Source organism: Cynara cardunculus, assembly GCF_001531365.2.
Source record: "Cynara cardunculus var. scolymus isolate 2C chromosome LG 4, CcrdV1, whole genome shotgun sequence".
Classification (NCBI taxonomy): Eukaryota; Viridiplantae; Streptophyta; class Magnoliopsida; order Asterales; family Asteraceae; genus Cynara; species Cynara cardunculus.
This window is the reverse complement of record NC_037531.1, coordinates 9,745,797-9,765,835: the sequence shown is the minus strand read 5'-3', so window position 1 is coordinate 9,765,835 and position 20,039 is coordinate 9,745,797. Positions and strand designations below refer to the sequence as shown.

General features: G+C 37.3%; 1 protein-coding gene across 6 annotated transcripts in view; it reads left to right on the top strand.

Moving 5' to 3' along the window:
* LOC112511344 overlaps window positions 1-19,763 on the top strand; it is a 23,006-nt gene extending 3,243 nt beyond the window's left edge. For 3 of the 6 annotated variants that reach the window (XM_025116932.1, XM_025116937.1, XM_025116938.1), the window contains 5 exons: window positions 2,377-2,478; window positions 12,102-12,226; window positions 16,995-17,269; window positions 17,369-17,459; window positions 18,219-18,737. In XM_025116932.1, the coding sequence (XP_024972700.1) occupies window positions 2,377-2,478; window positions 12,102-12,226; window positions 16,995-17,269; window positions 17,369-17,459; window positions 18,219-18,503 (878 nt within the window). In that variant the 3' untranslated portion in view covers window positions 18,504-18,737. Of the gene's footprint in view, window positions 1-2,376; window positions 2,479-12,101; window positions 12,227-16,994; window positions 17,270-17,368; window positions 17,460-18,218; window positions 18,738-19,702 lie in introns of those variants that run through there. The other 3 variants (XM_025116935.1, XM_025116934.1, XM_025116933.1) reach the window with 3 other exon arrangements.
* Window positions 19,764-20,039: the final 276 nt, after the last annotated feature.

Sequence of the window (20,039 nt, the reverse complement as noted above, 5' to 3'; positions counted from 1 at the left end):
GGGGTAGCAACTATGATGACAACAGTAGTGGCCAGGTGGTATTGGTTGGGCGGGGTGGCAGCTGTGATGACAATAGTAGTGGCATGGTGATGGGTGGGGTTAGGGGTGTTCAAAAAAACCGTTGGACCGCTCAAACCGGCCGAACCAAGTCAAACCGGACCGTTTTTGGCGGTTTGAGCGGTTTGGCGGTCCGGTCTGGTTTGGAAAATAACAAAACCGGGCGGTCCGGTCCGATTTGCGGTTTGGAACCTTTTTTGGGCGGTTTGAACCAAACCGACCACCAAATATATATATATATATATATATATATATTTATTTATTTATCTATATTAGCAAACCCAACTTTTTTAACTTATTGACTATGACCCAAATATATCCCTAAGCCTAACATCTAACATAATCAAAATCGAYGACTAAAAYCATTAAACCATTGAACATATCGACACATTTGATATTGACGGTCTCCAAATATTGAAATCCCTCAAGAACTTCATCAATMTATTGATCTTTCTAATCCATGGTTTGATTTCGGCGCACATCATCAAGACATCAACCAAGTGATTCAACCAACTTAGATTTGGCTTCTATTTTGTTTGGTCAAGAACTCAAAACTCAAGAATTGAACCATTGAAGGTTGTGAGTAGAGTTGTAACTTTGTTAATTTGTTTGTTTTCTAATATGTTATATATTTATTTGTTTCTACTTTTGATTGCTTCGACTTTAAACTCAAGAGCTGCTTAATTATTATATTTATTTGTTTGGATATTTTGTTTTATTAAAATGGATATTTAATCTAAAATTCTATATTATATATGTTTTTTAAGTTTAATATTTAAAGTCCATTAAAGGCCCAAACCGCCTAAACCGGTCAGACCAGACCGCCTTTTCGTGGTCTGGTTTGACCGGTCTGGGCACTTGATGTCAAACCGCTCGGTTTGAAAATTTTATAAGCCGCTATTACGGTTTGATTTGTGGTTTAAGGGGTTAAACCGCCCAAACCAGACCGCGAACACCCCTAGGTGGGGTGGGTAAGGGTGGTAGTTGTGACGATGACAATGGTGGCGAGGTGTGGGTTGTGGGGTAAGGGTGTAAGTAACAACAACAGTAGTGGTATGGTGGTCAGTAGTGGGTTAGGGGGTTAGGGTTGGGTGGGGGTTGTGATGGCGACAATAGTGCTGTGGTGGTGGGGGGTATTAGAGGGTGTGAAAGTGATAGCAATAGCATGGTCGTTGTTGGGGCAGGGGGTGGGTAGTGTTGGTTAAAATCGGATGCAAAGAGATGGAATTCAATTCCTTCACTTATGCCAAGGAATCATGAATTCATTAATTTGTGGAATTCAAAGGATTCCATCCATTTCAATATGTGAGCCAAACTAAGGAATTAGAATTCGGTCAAAGGAATTGATCATTCCAATTCCCTTGAAAATCCTTCGAATTCCGCGAACCAAACAACCCCTTAGCATATTTCAAATATAAATATGCTCATGGGATTTCGATTGGAGAACTTGATGACCAATCTGTGAGGCTGCGTTTGGTACATGTGACATGACATGATGGGACAAAACTCACTATCCCATGTTTGGCGCGACATGGGATAGGACAAGAACTCATTGTTCGTTTGGCATGACATGGGACAGGGACAAGAACTGGGACACGGTGGGACAAAAAAAGCTTTTTTTTGTTCTACCAAAATAGGTGGAACAAGATGGACAAGGATGAGACAGAAACTAAAATATCATTAATCTACTCTCATTTGATATTTAACTGTTTTAATGGTCACCGCTGCTACGCCGTCATCACCTACAGCCACAAGTAAGCCCCCTCCACATTTTCTTCCACTACAACAACCTCGTCCATCACCTCCACAACCACCATCTATCGCCACCACCACTACAACAACTTCCTCTACCACCTCCACAACCACTGTCGGCCACTGACCACCACCGTCCATCGCCACCACGAGCCACCTCCACCACCATAAAGATGGATCAATTTGGAGAGTGAAAGTGGTGTTGAAGAAACAAAAAGAGAGATGGAAAAGAAGACGAATTCATTAAAGAACATAAAGAAAAAGAGGTGTCCGTTTCAGGTCGATGAAAAGGCCTCTTATCTGTTAATGATGGAAGGTAAATGAAATGTGATGTATTATGAAATGGAACACCAATTAAAATGATCTCTAACAGCGTGGGTATAAGCAATTACTCGTAGGTAACTTAAGTAGATCGGCATATGGGGTTTTCTATTCTTAACACGTATCTCTTTGTTAGTCATATTAATAGAAAAATAGTTATAATGAAAATGGAAATGTTTGCATTATCCTTGTTAGATGCCAAAAGTGCTGAATGGGAGTTTGCATTTCATGTCTTTTGTTTTATAGATGTCAAAGTGATGAGATTTGGAGATGTCGTTGAAGCGAGAACAGTTCAGCAGTCATCCGTACAATGCTTGGTTGAAACTTATGAAGCAATACATTCTCAAGGTTTTCTCTCTTCCTTTTTTGGTTGTATCTCAAGGCTATATTTTGTTACTTGACGATGTTCTCCATCAATACATATAAAAAGTTCTTGTCTATGTAATTAGCTTATGAAGTAAAATGATACATCTATGAAGAGGATGACCAAGGAGGATCTCGATATTAAGGAATAAATAAGTTTATATAGAACCTTACTTGGGTTATATATTCAATTGGTTAGAAATTGATGTTGTTAATTGGGATTTAGGGTAGTTTATTATATTCGGGACAATTTTTAATTTCATCCATTTAAGCCCTTTTGGTCTTTTAGTTTATGTTCTTTTTCCTGCGGTCATTATCAAGGTTTCCATTATAAATAGAGTTGGAATTCCCAACGATTGAATTATCAAACAGAGTTTTGTCTTAATAGAAAGTTCTCTAATATACTAGTTATTGTGTATTTGTGTGCAATCAAGTTAAAGTCCCTAATCTTCTGCAGTTAGTTAATAGTTGCTTCTCGCAAAATTCTATCTTTCAAATTCTCATCTTGCATCTAAACTAGTTTCAAAACCCTAATCTCACTCTCAGCCATATTAGTACTTCTCACAAACTTCTATGTTTCAATTTCTCATCCCACATCTGAGGTGTATTAATTCCCCTGTCTCAACCTTATTTCTCTGCTACTAGAAGATACAAGGAGAGTAACTTGACATTATCTACAACCACCATCATAAGAAATTCCATGCATCATAGCCATCACCGTCAACCTAGCTGTCACTGCCTATAATGGTTCAGTAGCCTCTACACTACCTACAATTGCTTACTTATTGCTTCCGTGAATATATGTGACATCTATCCCACATCGATTGTAAGCATAAATTGAGGATCCTTGTATGTTCTTGATGGTGGTGTAGTAAGAACTTCTCTCCATGGATATAGTTGGTTTGGAGGTTATTTTGCAACTTTGTTGCTTTAGGTTTGAGGTATTACTAATGGTATTCCACCGCTGATCCTTGACGTTTAGCGGGTTGGACTCTTGCATTTTTCAAGGATAATGCTTTTCAAATCCTGTGCTTTGAATAAGTAATTCCAAAGAATACGAAAGTTATACCCAAAACATGAATAGACTCATACAAAAGTTGTGCTCATTCCCTTTACCGGTTAAGTGATTTAGTTTTTTTACTTTTAAAACCGATTTATCAATCTAACTTTTTTTTTGGTCAAAATGATGTATTTAATTGATTTTAGAAAGTTCAGGAATTTATTTGTTCAAAAAAGTTTATGGACTTGATCACTCAAAATCAGAAAATCCATTGGTTTTTTCTAGACTTTTTCTTTTTACTTTAAAACTGGTTTACCAATATAGCTGTCACCGGTTTAATCGATTTTACGAAGTTCAAGGATTTATTTGTTCCAAAAGGGGGCTTAATCACTCAAAATCGGAAGTCCATTGGGGTTTTTTGGACTTCTCTCTATGATGGCCGAAACTGTATATGTTCACACAGTGGCAGTTTACACCGATCACTATGATCACTTTCAAGTAATAAAGTGGTAAAAATACCGAAATCATATCCTGATGGATCAGACTTCAGTGATTCGAGTACTAGGTCGAGTATACAATGATTTCAATTGGAGAAAAAGAAGTATCTTTGAGCAAGTTCAGTGCTTATCACAACCAAATCTGAACAAGTAATAAAAAATGGCTATGAGTGTAAATGTCACCTAAGAGATCATTAGTAACAACATGTACTACTAACATGGTCTGGGTCACAAAAACAACTATAGAAGTTCTCTCTTGAAAGCGAATGTAAACAGTGAGTGGTCACAATCTCTCCACAGAGTCATCATTTTTACCAATTAAAGGTTTGCCGACCGAACTAAGTATATTTCAAGGAATCTTAGCTCTACCTGCATTGAGAGAATGCTCATGTATCTATGCAACACCACTCTCGACTGACTTTTGAACCTTAGTCACATATCATGGCAAAACATGTATCTCTACATGGTTATGAAAGACTTTCTCAAATCTTCTTGCATCATTTGAGCCGTATTTCCGAATCCACCCATCTTTAGGTCTAGGACTTAATATTAGCACTTTCAAGTGATCGGTTTGTCTGTGTTGATTCAAAGCTTCAACTTGAGTAACCAAGTCCAAGAATTTGGAGAAAGGTTATAAAGATTTGATCTTTTAGACCATCTAATACTTTACCCAGATAAGTTATGTGAGCTTTTCTCAAGGTAGGGCTTGGTGGGCGTTAGAAGCTAGCAAAGGGTCAAATTGGTATTTGCAAACTCGTATCTTCTGCCCTTAAATGATCCCTAACGTTTTTAAATTTGGTGATGCCATCACCCGCTATAAGCTAATTAGGTAGAGGATACCTCTGGTTCTAAGACCTAAAGTTTTGTTTTCTTTATCTGGGGTTCCTAAGAGGCCCGCTCTGTTGAGGGTAAAGTCACCCCTGCCACGGAGCAGATCGATCATTTGAGTTTTATGGTTCTTTATTCATGTTATATTAATATTGTTCTTTTTGCAGATAAGGGGTCTTATATGTCATTCTAATGTTTTATTGGTAATCTTTTAGTAGCATCAAGCAGTAGACATGCTAACTTGTGTTGAGCACTAGTTAGGCGAATGGGACTAGAGTTGAACTCTTGCATCTTTGTTGCAAGAAAAGAGATTATATGGAAAACTTCAACATTATAGATTACAAGTGGATGAATTACTTGAGCAATAGGAAAGAGAGCAGGCCACTCAAGCGCCATTGGCTTTCAAGCATTAACACGGTTGTAAGAGTTTATAGCATCTATATGGAAGAACAAGTTCAAATCAAAACAAGACTAGTTGGTTTTGCTATCTGGAGGACACTAGGTGGAACATCTCTTTAGCAATTATGGAAAACTGACCATATGTACCGGATATCAGCACATAGAACATCTTGATCAATTTGTACGACGGTGCAGGCTATTTTGAACGAACGTGGATAATTGGATTTTCTTTTCAAAACTTTATTCTGAATCATCCGATTGGAAGTGGATGGTTATAACAAAAAAGTTATAGCTTATTTTGGATCATCATGTGGATAAATGTAATGCTTAATGTTAAACTCTACCGTGTGTTGTTTTTTTTCATATGTTCTATGGGAATAGAGAATAAATTGAAGTGACTTTCCATTCAAAATAACTCTAGGTTTTGGGCTTCGGATCTCATTCCTCATACCAATTGCAAGGAATTGTTGGTTGTGCTACCTATGTTATTTAGACTTTTGGCTTAGTCTTGGAAATACGTGCAGTTTCTTTTGAAGAGGCTGTTGCAAAGATTGGAAGGCTTAAAACTGATAGATAGTGGACATGTTTCCATAGGCATGTAAATCAGCTAGGTTATGTTAAATTTATGTGATATGTGAGCCTTAGATCTTTAGTGTTGTGGATGCAAGTAATTAATTTGGATTGTCTGTTCAATAGACAGTAAGGATGGTAAAGCTTTTCACAAGTTTTACAAGGAAAAAGAAGTCGTAGTCATGGGCTTGCCTCTGGTCTCCTCTAGCAAAATTGCTAAGGAAGTAACAACATCATTTGGCACTTCAGTCCAATCTCCTTCTCACTTCCATGGGGTAAGCCACTGTAATATGAGTTGAATGCATGGAAATCGTGTGTAAGTCGAGCGATCAAGAGAGGCGGCCATCTCTAGTTTGCACAAACATGGACATGAATTATTGAATGTGTTTATAAAGACAATAATATATTTTAGTTAAAATGAAATTGATGGTCTTATAAATTCAACAATATAACATTTTGAGGGATGAAATAGACAAGTATACATATTTAGACATTTGTCGGTTTACAAAAACAAACAGTCTTATTTGTTTTCAGACTTCAGCACCACCTCTTATCAATCAGAAATGAAATAAAACTTCAGACTTTAGCACCTCTTAAAAAACAAACAGCATCTCAGACTTCTCTTATTCCTAACTTGTTGAAAATTGATAAAGGCATGAGTTTATGCTTCCGTTAAGTCACAAGGCATGGCCAACTTCCTTACCAAGGATGGTGAAACTGCCTAGGTCCTTTAGTTGAGGTGGAATTTTGCAAGTGAGGAGAGCACTACACTCTTTTGTCAAAGTTACGGTCTCTAAGTCACTCAACCTTCTCTTCTTGTTAAGGATGCCTTTAAAAATTTAAAATAATTTGGCAATTGCTTGAGAGCCTCTACGAAAACTATGTTAATGTGGAGTTGCTTACATTGAACGTCTATCAAGACATCCAAGAATCTTACATTAAACGTCTACATTTTTGGTTTTCATTCCACCGGGAAAAGGGAGGTCTCTCAGATATAGCTCGGGTTGGTTTTGGATTGCCTTTTCGTTGACGACTGTTTGCGGAGTGGGCATTTGTGGGTTAGATCATTAGATGTGTTGGAATTTCTGGTGCCCAAGAACTTGAAGCATGAACTACAACATGTGTAGTATTTGGATTCTGCGTCACCACTATGGAAGGGAAAAGTGTTGGAAAATTTGGCTTATCAGAAGGATGTGGTGTTTCTCGTGGCTAAGTGGTGTGATTGGTTTTCCGTTGTTTGGTTTAGACACAGTGTCTTCCAAATCCTTACCACTTCTCAAAGTCACCTTTAACATGCCCTTTTGGAATACCCTTAGGTCATGGTGTATAGTCCCTAGTTGTCTACCTTAAGGTCGGTAGCAAACTAACCGAGTTGGGTCACAAACTTTCTCAAAGTTGTTTTTGTTTGGTTTATAAAACCTTTAAGCAATGATTCGATTGAATTATTGCTTTCTGATGCATTTTGTTTTCTAGGTACGTGAGATTGTGGGGATTGGCCCACTTTGGTATGAATGGTGAGTACCTTGCTGAAAATCCCGGAGGATTGTGTGGTCGATTTGAACCTTGACTTGCCTTGGGGGGTTGAAGTCCTTGGTTGGTTGACCATGAAAATTGGGATGGTTTATCCAATTCAAGTTGTAGGTTTGTGAGCACGGACTATTCCTAGCATGGTTTCCTACATAGTTGACGTATATGGGAGGATCAGAAAACAGTCGTAAATATGTTTCTCACCACAAAATGCGTGTCTTGTTAACGTAAGGATTTGTCATTATAGCCTACACTTGGTTCTTTTTTTTTGATTAACCAGGATATCCAACTTGCTATGCAATTCGACTAATCCCAGGGTGACCACCCGCTTTGCGGGTAGCCTGGAGTCACCGCATTTGAACCTCCGTGGCCACAAGGGGTATTCCTTATTGGATTCGAACCTGGGACCTCTAGGCACCTGGTTCTTTTCACTATTCAGGTTCAAATTATTTTTAACCAAGTTACTGAGAGCGACAATATGTGCGATTGTGCGTTAAAGCGGTGATAGCATCAACGTCATGAATACCTGATGCATTCTTGGGTGGAAGTGTCCAATTTGACCTTTCTAGTATATTGTATCCGCTGACTGTAGCATGGAGGATAATTTTAGGAGTGTTAGAGAGAGCATTATAAATTGGGTGGGATGATCAATTCCATAATGAGGGCACTTAAAATTTTCTTGAACTTCTCCCAAGCATTTGAAACTGTTGGAATAGCAAAATCTCATTCCTAAACTTTACGTTCCTCATCGGAGGGAAGTTTTCTTTTTAAAAGAATTTTCCAGCAAGATCAGCCTAAGTGGTGATGGAATTGGGCGATTGAGAATGTAGCCAAGCTTTGGCTCTATTCCTCAATGTAAAAGTGAAGGGTTTTAGCCTTAATGCTACGTATGATACTCCATGAATTCAAGAAGTATTTGCATTCAAGGGGAAGGGCATTTGATAAGAAAGAATTTGGCTAAAAATGCTTTAACTGTGAGTGCGGATCTTCAACGGGTAGTCCCCCAAATTGACCCATTGCTTCGATCATTTGAAACATTACATGCTTAAGCTCAAATTGTTGTACGATTATGTTGGGGCTAAGAGTTACTGAGTTCATTGATCGAATTTGGGTGTTGCATAGTTGTGTATTCTTCTTTCCTTATCATCAACAATATTTACCGTATATTGGTTCACAAGAGGATTAGGCGGTGGTGCTTCATTGGGAATACGTCCTCCTACAACGTCACCTATATTCACGGTAGTAAAAATGAGAGGTTGCTGATTTCCTCTTCTATGTCCCCTAACTTTTTTCGATTTCTAGATCAAGAGGCACAAGTTCATTGTGTTCTAGTCGTGGCATACAACATGGGAAGTGCTCAGACAAGCAAGCAACTCAAGCTCAAATGAAAATCAGTATCTTGTCATGCATCCACATATTAGATTTACTGAGAGGAAAGGAATACAGTCGCATCAGATGGGTGAGGGGACCACTTTAGGGGCTATAAAGGTTGTTAGTCATTTGGCTAGAGAGGGGTAAAGTGGCGAATTAGTCTTTTGGCTAGTACAAATAGTAGGGCAGTAGCCATAGTAGGGTATCCAAAATATTAGCCTTTCTCATATAGGAGAGGCTAGCCTCTCGAATTGCTAGAAGTTTCATTCATCGTCATTATCATTGTTTTCCATTCTTTTGGTTGAATTGAATACAATTTGGCCAAGTATTTCCTAATTTTATTATTGTATTTGGTCCAACCTGTTAGTTTTGGTTCATAACATATCTTAGGATGTAAAATCAGGCTTCTTGGTGACGGCACCAAAAACATGATAGTGGAAAATGTATATGTCCATAAAGTGGCCACAGTGTCACCAAAGTGGTGGTGTAACTGCACACCAGACGCTATGACCACTCTCAAATAATGAAGTAGTATGGTAACAAAATTGTTTTCCATAAGGACTAAACAACTAAGCATTAGAGATTTTCATTAACTTCTTGTGCAAGTTTCAATTTAGAGAAAAATCAATAATTCTGTAATCAAATTTGTGCTTTCAACAATAAAATATATACGATGAATTAAAGAATGAGTATGGGTGTAAGTTTTACCTAAGACATTGGTAGTAATGATATGGATAAGGATACTGGTCATAAAAATGTCTGTAGAAGTTCATTTGTCTCGAAAGTGAAGTTCCATAAAAAGTGGCCATAGTCTCCCCATAAAGTCACTACTTTTGCCACCCAAAGGGTTGCCGACCTACCTAAGTATAATTATGTGAATCATAGTTCTAACATAATAGAGAGAATGCTCAAATCTTATTGTAACACTTCTCTTGACTGACGTTTGAACCTTAGTTACTAATCATGCAAAAAACCGTACATCTATGTGGTTATGAAAGAGTTTCACAAATCTTTTGCATCACTCAAGGCGTATTTCAAAATTTGCCCATCTCTGGGTCTAAGACCTAATATTAACACTTTCAAGTAATCGGTTTTTCTGTTTTGATTTGATCTCGAGTAACCAAGCCTAAGAGTTAGCAACGATGACAACACCAAGTGTTGGCTACTAATCTTAGGTTCGACTCACACCTACATCCGAAGAGGTGCTTAGCTCATACTTAAAGTAAAGAACATAGTAGAAGAAGAAGATTACTTTTGCATTGAAAATAAAGGATAAACTGTCGTGACAGTGGTGGGATAGTGTACAAGAAAAGTGAAGACTTCAAAAATTAAATCTACGGACTTTCTAAACAAATTAAATGCAGAGAACAAAGTGGAATTATGTTGCAACTTTAGTGGAGAGTTTCTAGGGATGCCTTTCCAAATGGCTCAAGAGCCATTTTATAATAGGGATAGAGGGAGAAGGTGATGGTGACTTTACATGAAAAGTGGCTTTTCACGTGTAAATCACAGCTACAAGGCCAACTGATCATTTACATATATATGTTCAGTTTACAATCGAGATTAATAGCCGACCTATTAGGTATTGAGCCCATAAGCTATAAAGCTTTCATTCAATCAATAATTCAATCTTATTAAAACTATAATTAGTTTCTTTTTGAAGTATATAATATTTATATACGGCAAATGCAATAAATAAACTCACACACCCTCCTCACCTTTGGTGAGGTTTGAACCCCTGATCTCCTAGGAGGCCAAGAGACTACAATACCAGTAGGACAAAGACCCTTTGGTAAAACTATAATTAGTTATTCTCTCTTTAGTTAATTAATAATTTAATCTCATTAAATTATAATTAATTTAATAATTAAACTTCATGTTGAAGCTTCCATTGACCAATGCTCTGTCTTATTTTTCATTTCTTTCATGAAAGCGTAGTTCTTCCTTTCTACTTTTTTAAACTTCTAGATTTCCATTTTTAGCAAAGAAATCTTCCATCAAGATTTGGTTCGAAGTCACTACTGTGGCAACAATCATGGGTGATCATTGGTCAGATATTTCGGAGCGAAACCTATTCCCGAGGTGTGACGTGCAGTATGTACAAGCCCAGGCGATTTTTGAATGTTTGGAACTTCATCACCCATTCAAAATAATATAGACCAAAAGGAGAGAAAGAAAGGTAAAATTGGGTGTAAAATGTGATGAAAACAATTCAAAAAAAGATGGCAAATAACTCTTATACCTGAGAATTATCACTCTACCCAAGTCAAGTCTTGTGGGACATGCCATGGTTCAGTTTTCTGTTGACATTGGATAACTACATCCTGATTGTTGCTTTCCCACAAGATAAGATTCCAAAGTATGCACAATATCTTGTAATTGATCTCCTTCTATGTGGTGCTTTTTTGGGCATCAAAGGACCTAACAATATATGTTTGCCCTTTTTATTGTGTAGTGGAGGCCTTTCCCACGTGTGCCTTAGAGATATCTTAATATCTATAACTATATTTGTGTGAGTGATATAAGAAGATGAGAGTAAGACATGAATCAACATACCAGACTCACAAAGAACAGAACTGTCCTTTATGACTTTGAGGTAGTCCAGTTTTTTCACTAGTCTCCTTTATCATCTTGGATTCCTCAAGGTCTTTCCACCATTGGAAAGAGGCGTGACATTAGGAATTGTTGGCAAATCAGTTTTTGGACAATCAAGCATACCTACTTTTACCAAGATATCAAGTACATGTCAACAAGCTCTTGCTTTTTGGTAAATCCATGACACTCCCTTGTTCCTATCGTTTAATACATATGCTACCTTATTGTAAGCGAATATTCTTATCTAGTTTTGATGTCAATGCAAGTAAAAAGGTATCATGTACATCTTTTGAGAGAGGAAAATGTCCTTCCTTGATCTAGCCACCTCAAAATGGATGTGATGTGACAAAGACTAGGTAGAAAGAATAGGGAGCTCAAAAACTGATGTGGAATTGCAATGGGAATGTGGCACACAAGGATTGTGAATGGACATGGTTCACGGAGTAGATATATTTACACTCAACCATAGGCAATAAACTTTCATAATTAGAAACATCATCTCCAACATTGCATCTTAATAGATCTCTTAAACTCATGACTACCTAACAATCACCATCTCCTCTACAAAATGATAGCGAAGGTGCTATTTTGTCAATAAACATGCAAATCAGGAATATGATATTGAAAGAAGTTTGAAACCGAAAAATAATTAATTAACAAAACTGATGAGCCCTATCAAGTGGCCTCATCAATTCAACTTTTGCAAAGTATGAAGCAAAAGAACATGTGCTCGATTGTTTTAGTAATTTTGTAATACATGTCCCATCATAACATATGTGGCTTACTCACTTGAAGATTTGGATTTTACTTTGTTTACATAGGTACAAACAATTTGATGATGACTTCTCATATTGGACTTGCAACAAAGGAAAAACTTAGGAAAGTTATTGCATGGGTGCTGCGAGCAGGACCTACTCTCAATAAGCATGTATCCCACAACCGCAAGGTATTGTTTTTGCAAATCACTTCCCATCTTGTGCTTGTTTTAGTGATTATTATTATTAGTTTACCAGGAAATCAATAACAGAGTTGACTTAATACTCAGTTGTTCATGTTTAAGACTGTCAACATAAACAGCTTTGGTAAAGGTTATAGTGTCATTGGTAAGTGAGCCATAATCTTTGTTGTATGCCTCTCCATTGTCTTCAAAAGTCACACATGGACCTTCTATGACTCTGAATTGGGGTTTCAGGGAATTATCGCCAGTCATATATGTTGAACAAATGCTCAAAATCTACATGTTTTAAGACCCCTGTGATTTGTTCTCTTTTAGGTACTCATCTCATTATGGATCATGGGGTTAGAAATAGGTTTTGGGATTTTAGCTTTGACAGGCTATTTCTTCTTCCCTTTGTTTTGGTGAATTGGTTCGCCGAGATGGTCTAACACTGAGCAATCTCTTGCGAAATGTTCGGTGCTACCACAATTGTAATATTCCTTGTGCACATAAAGATATTTAACTTGGTGTATAGTTGTGCATGTGCAAGCTTCTTCTTTTGTCACCTTTCCGGTGTCAAAAGTAACTTCCTCCCTAAGAGTGATGGTAATCCTAGGAACACAACCCGAAGGTTCCTTCTGCTGAGAAATGTTTTTCTTGGCGTCAGATTTATTGGTAGAAGCTTTGCTCACTGCTGAAGGAACTAGTGGCGTATCTACCAAAGGTCTTGTGACGGATGGACTCGGTGTTACTGATGTTTTACCTTTAGATTTGAGTTGCTGGGTGATACTGAAGCCTTGCCTTTTGGCACCAATGCGTTTGGATTTTTCACTGGCATAGTTTTCAATGATTTCTCAATTACTTGCTTCACACTAGACTTCAATAGTTTCTTCTGAACTTGAAGCCATCAAGCACATCTGGGCAAACAGCTTCCCCTCACCATCTAATGAAGTTGATGAAAAATATTTTGTCCACCCTTCTGCAGATAGACCTTTTGCATCTGCAGTTCTTTTCCCACTCCTGCCTTATACTTCTTGTACTTGGTCCTGTAGTATTCTAAGTTTTTATTCCGTCTCTACTTTCACTCCGTGTTTTTTTACATTTGTAACCTTCAGCATTGGCTTTGTCAGTCACAATCCTTCTTGCATATCTTACGACCTTTCTTTCAAAACATTTGGTTGTTCCCCATGGATTAATGAAGGGTTTTCTTTTTACGAAGTGTTTTGTACTTCATGGCAAGAAGTGCTATGGAATTATTGAGACCATGATACATGGCTTCGTCTTCACCATTGCATGTAGTTGTGGTTCTCTCCTCATGTTCTTCATAACTGAAAGTCGGTACTTAAAATTGATTTTCATATAGGGCTTCATGTGACGTGCTCATGAAGGAAAGAGATTTATCATGCAAATTCCTACTACTCCATGTTTTCTGGGTTACCTTGGTTTCGTAAGTCATAAGACGGCCATAGAGAGTCTGAAGAGACAGTCTTCAAGTCTTTTGAAACTCTCATGGATCAGTCACAAACTTCCACGCAAGAGATAAGCATCAAATGAACATAATCAACGTCTCAGGATTGTTAAACGTCATTTCACATTGTTTCAATTCATTAATGAGACAATTAAACCTATCATAAGTCAAAGTAAAGGTTTCAACGGATTTAGGTGGGAAGAGTTCATATTGTTGAACAAGGAGATTTCTCTTTTGATTTCTCACCTGGTCCGTACCCTCGAACAAGACAGCGATGGTATCCCAAATCTCTTTTGCAGATATGCAGTTTGTACCTTAATGATATATCTGATTGGGACGAGACATAACCAAATAGCTTTTAGCTTTTGCATCTGCATTGAACATCCTGAGCTCATCGTTCGTCTATCTGGATGTCTTAGGAGGGGAGATGGCAAGAGTTCGAGGAACATTTCCAACACGAGGAAGATAATCAATATTGAGCGTAAGTATATACTTTTCATCCTGGATAACCTCAAATAGTTCAGAATCTATACCATCAAGAAAGATTGACCAATCTATTTTTCTACAATGAGTAATTTCCCCTGGTAAGAGATGGGGTTTGTTACCAGAGCCAGTTTCAAAAGTGCCCAGATCCGTAAAATGCATAAAGCCATGACAGATCTAAACAAACAAGTTTTATCTACTCTAATACCAATTGTTTGTCTCGAAGGTCAACATCAATCACAATTTAGGCATCTAAGCTAGAAATACTCTACAGATTTAACAAAACGACGCTTTGAACTTCTAAGATTTTGGACTCATAAATGATCTTTGGGTAGAAGAATGCGAGTGTCATTGGTGGCTGGAATCACTTGGGAATGCGATCGAATGGGTTGAATATGGGAATTTCGGGAGACAATGGGAGGAGACAAGGCCCAACTTGTGCGGGGCAAGAACCACTTGGGTTTGGGCTAGGTAGTAATTGAGAGAATTGGCCGGGAACCCAATTTATCCATGGAACGAAGTAGAACCTTATGAGTGGAGGGCCAAGGAGTACATAACAATTATAGGACGGATTTGCGGTTCCGCAAATTACGAATATTGGTTTTTGATGGGAGGATGTGGAAGTTAATATCAAGTCGAATGTTACATCAATGTAAATGGGGTTAGCGAGAGGGAAAGGATGTTAACTGTGGAGGTTTATATGGACGGGAAAGCTTTACACCGGCATAAATGGATAGAGAAATGGTTGATATTACATACATGGACCAAAGCTAGAGAAGCCATCTTGGAGCGACTGCAGACGACTAGAGAAGGGGATCAACCAGCGATTTTTTCCCTCACTCGAGATGATACTACCATGAGTGAGTTGAGATGTTATGCGGACAATTGGGAGCAATACAGGATGAGGTGCTAGCAGTGAAGGGCTAAAACCTAGCATTCGAGCAGTGGTAAGGCTAGCTAGACCAAGAGGGTTGGTTGAAGCCATGAAGTAGGCGTAGTTAGTAGAGGACAAAACATGATTGAACAACCAATTTCCACATTTTTATTTTGAGGACAAGGTGCCTTTTAGGGACCGGAGCAATGAGAAGGGTTGGAAAACATGTTTAAGGTGACAGTAAAGGATAATTGCTATCTTATCCAACTCTCTCAAACTTAATTGGTATTTTAAAAATTCCAAATAGTTTCTTATTGTATTAGGATTCCCTATAATCAATTATAAATAGAGGGTAGGGAAGACGTTATAGGCTAGGCAAAAGTCATAGTATTTCCTTGGCAGTTTACAGTTTGTTAGTTTTCGGTTATTTAATCAATAACATTTACTTTAGGTCCTATCGCAGCCTTAGGAGTTCTTCATTGGTTTAACGTTGTGTTCTCTCTACAACAGTTTGTACAATGAATTAGAAGATGAACGGTAAGATATTTGAATATGTATAAGCATGTACTCTCCAGATTTCCATGTATTGGTGAATTTTTTTGTCCTTTGTGTGCTACTTTTCAGAGCCTTTTGTCCAAAAGTTTTGCACTTTTTCGACAAAGAGTTGACTAGAAAGAATATGTCAGCGTCCTTAGCATGCGTCTTACCTCTTTTTGAAATAAGTATTCAATGCACATTTAATGCAAAGAAAGTACTTGTACTTACTGTGAGGTGCTGACTAGGAGGCTACTTGGTCATTTTGTCATGTAGGTACATAATGAAGTCGTCGTCAGTGTTGAACACCCATCAGCATTGCAAGCAGTAGTGTTAGACACTTCATCATTTGGACCTTCAGTCTTGATCTTTGATGTTAGAGCCATCTTCAGTCTTGGCCACCTGTGGTCTACTTCGATGTTAGATGTCTCTTAGCCTTCAAGGCGGGATCATGGCGTTCATGCTCTTCTGTGATGACTGTCTTGGTGTGTATCATTCTTTAGCGTCTTGCATTGGGCACTTTCAAGCGGCAGATCCTCAGAAATTAAATTTCGTTGAACGACTTCATTGGATCTTCAGCGTCACTAGAAGTCTTTATTGGATCTCAGCATCGGTTGATCAATGTTACATAATTTTTTTGTGTATTTTAGTGTTTAGTAGTCAATCATCAAAAAATAGGATCTAACATGTTTGACATATATCGAAGGAATATTAGATATGAGGTTAATTAATGTTGATGGTATGTTTCTTAATAGGCTTTCATGAGTTCTACCAAAGTCCCTGCTATCCCTAATGTTCCTATTTGCCTAACAAAAAGATAAATCTATGTCCTGTAAGCCTATTGATAGATTAGGTTACTCAGTTTCTGCTAATCATTCTTATACTTTTCCAATTATCATGTCTTTGAGATTTTTGTATTAAATATATATATTTTCAGTTTTAGCCTGTGTATTGCAGTTTCAAGTATTTTGCTTCACTGATCACTTTGCTAATGATGTGAAGTTTGAGGTCCCGCCTGTTTTGTAGGATTGGATTGGATTTGGAGGGACCAATCCCATGTTTGGTTTGAAGTGTTTTCTGGGTTGAAATCCCATAAACATAGGATTTTGAAATCCCATGGGGGTAGTTGGTATTTCATTGGATTTCGTAGGATTTGTCTGCAATATTGTTAAAAAAATTGTTTTGTAATAATCAATTAATAAAAAGGTAATTTAATTATTTATAATTTGTTTTTATAAATTCTTTATAAAGATTGGACTTCAATTCTGTTCCAAATCCTACAAACCAAGCACACCAAAGATTCCAAATCCAAATCCCTCAAAACCATTCCATCGAACCAAACACCCCCTCGGGGTGGATCATCTTATGTTATGTTATCTTGAAAAGGATAGAACTTCATATAACAAGTTTCCATGCAGAAGAATCAGAATTCATCGAACTGGAAACTCCCAGAGGAGATGCAAACTAAGGATTGTTTGTCTCTACTGGAAGTATCAAATCTAAATGATTCATGCAATGTATCCTTATTTGCCTCTATTGGTGAAATGTTTCTGCCTACAACCACCAGCAGTGAGTTTGAGGAGGAAAGGATGTTTATCAGAAGTAGAATATCTTGTGCTTATGAAAACCTAGCTGAAGATCTCCTTTGTACTGGCTGTCAGTTATGCGGTGCTCCTTTGAATTCTGAATTCGGGTATGCATAATAATGCTTTGCTTGTAGTTATAGACTTATAGTTATGTTTGTGTGTGTAACAGGCTTCTGATAATAATAAAATTTAATTTGTGAATACAGATCTAGAATTGAACAAGAAACCCCTCCACTTTATTGTCAAAAAAGCTCTAACCGTCTCCATATTGTAAGCTTCATATACAGACCCTTCCTGGTACGCCTTCTTTCTTAATTAACTGCGTTTTACTTGAAATGCTGCTTTCTTGAAAATAAGATATCATTTAATGCACATTCTAAATTTTTAATTGTCCATGTCTCTGAAATCAGTAGTCTTGGAAGGTAGCACATTTTCTAGATCATGAATAAAAGGTTATCAGGGATTTTTAGGTATATAAACTTAAATGAGATTTTAATTAAACATATGACCTTCTCATAAGTATAAAGCCATTTTTTCTTTAATAGGTCACAGGGTCATGAATTTAAGTAAAAACTCATTCGAAGTCATATCCCTAAATGATTCAGGTTATCGTTTGTAAAACACTTGGGAACTTGTTCTATCCAAGATGTTGAGTGAAATGGGCCCTTGCAATGAAACGGATGTTGCCTTAAACTACATTTAGGATTAAAAGAGAGTATATGGATTTTAGTGCGAGCAGATCGAAAAGCATGTTTCTTACGTTAATTATTTTTGAGTAAATTACATGTTTCGTTCCTGTGGTTATATGTTTTAACCAGTCCTTGACCCTTTTCTGAAAATTCAACGGGTTGTGTCCCTGTGGTTGCATTTTTACAACGAGCTGGGTCCTTAATGCAACCCAACTCATTGAAAAAAAATGCAACCACAGGGACCCAACTCGTTAAAAAAAGCAACCACAGGGACCCAACTCGTTAAAAAAAGCAACCACAAGGACACTTCTATTGAATTTTCAGAAAAGGGACAAGGACCGCTAAAACCATATTTTTTGATATGCAGTTGTACATATGGGATGATTCGACATGTATTCCTGTTGTTGTAAAAAACAAAGCTGCTGAATTGTTGGTTGGAAACATGAAAGCAGAGAGTGTTTACACCAGCTATAAAAAGCAAGCCTGTAGAAATGAAGGTATCAACTTTTACTCACTCTGGTTAATACTTCTGAAAGCATTATTGTTGCAACCAGGGAACAACAGCCCTTTGAAGTTCAAACTTAGAATTGATATGACCAACAACTGGGATAATGGGAGGTTTGAGATGATATCTGTGTCACTTCCTCATTAAGTTTGCATATACTTTTCTATATTTTAAACCTTTCTAGCCGGTTACAGGTCGTTTTTTTTAAGTTAAAAGAATGGAAGGAACCACTTTCTAAAAGTTCAATGGTTTATTTATTGAAGAAAGAGTTTGGGGACTTGAATCATTCAAAATTAGAGTTTTCAGCCTATGTGACATGAGTTGATTACGATGTATTTTTGCACGTCATCAATAGTAAGAAGATCCATTGGTTGCTGGTACATGATTCCTTATTTTCGGTTCTTTTTGTTGCATTCACTTGCATCAAGAAAGGTCAAAATGTGTAACAAAGAGGAAGTGAACATTTGTTATATTAATTGAGAAAAAAGTTATTGTTACACTAAATAAAAACTAAGGGGCCGTTTACCAAGCCCTTACTTATCTTATCGTGTAACATTTTCGGTCATCAAAATGGATTGTAGGTATCTTAAACCCGGTAAGTGTTTAATGGGTAAGAGTTTTTTCCCTCACTGGGTAAGAATCTCGGTCTTTGCCATGCTTAATCGGTAAAGTAAGTGATACTGGTAAGTACTTGTCCGGTAAGTATTTAGTGAAACAGCCCTAAGACAAACTTTGTTGTATCGGTACATTTCGGCCTTTTTCCAAACTACTGTGTAAATCTGACTATGCAGCCTGGTCTTGTAAACGGTAATGATGGTTGATTTTGAATTGATAATGTCTACTTGATAAGATTCCGGTGGGTGTTTGCTATTTAGGGCCTGTTGGGTAGTGATGTAATGGGCTTAATAGCCCATATAGCTTATTTGATAAGCCATATAAACATTGGTCAAAACTTTTTGCAAACAAATGTTATGGTGAGTAAATGGTGCATGTATATTGGTAATGAAAAGATTGACTAGTTTAATTAGGTGCATAAAAGGGTGCACTTATGAATATTGATGTTTGCAAGTTTAATATAGAATTTATATATTTATGATGTCGGCTCTTTTTGTTTAATCATACAAAAATATAAACTAAGGGGTAAAATGGTTATTTTTGACATTCAGACGGTTTATTCAGTACAACAATTGAATAACTTATCATAATCATATAGACAACATAATCCAACGGTACTTGATGAAAGATGAACTGAACACCCCCTTGCATGGGCTTCCTACGAGTATACATATCGTTCTATTGATTTTGATAGGTATCTGATCAATTATATTGTCATCACTCATATTTAGATATCTGGTAACGCATTCAAACGATCCTACGTTCTGATGCATTCACGGATTGTGTTTAGATGCCAAAATTGTTCTGTCGTTTGGTTGTTTATTTCCAGTTAGTCTTATTTCGATGCATAATGTAGGTTTATTATGTTGTATAACATTTTAGATGTGATATGTTTATATGTACCTATATAACTGTACGTGTGTAACATAATACATCCATATTTTGTCTTTTTCGATATATACATGGGGATAAATTTGTAGGAATCCAAAAGATGATTTGTGCAACATCATTCGAGAAACGAATCAGCTTACCATCGCCCAACGAGTCACTTCCATCCACTCGCCTACC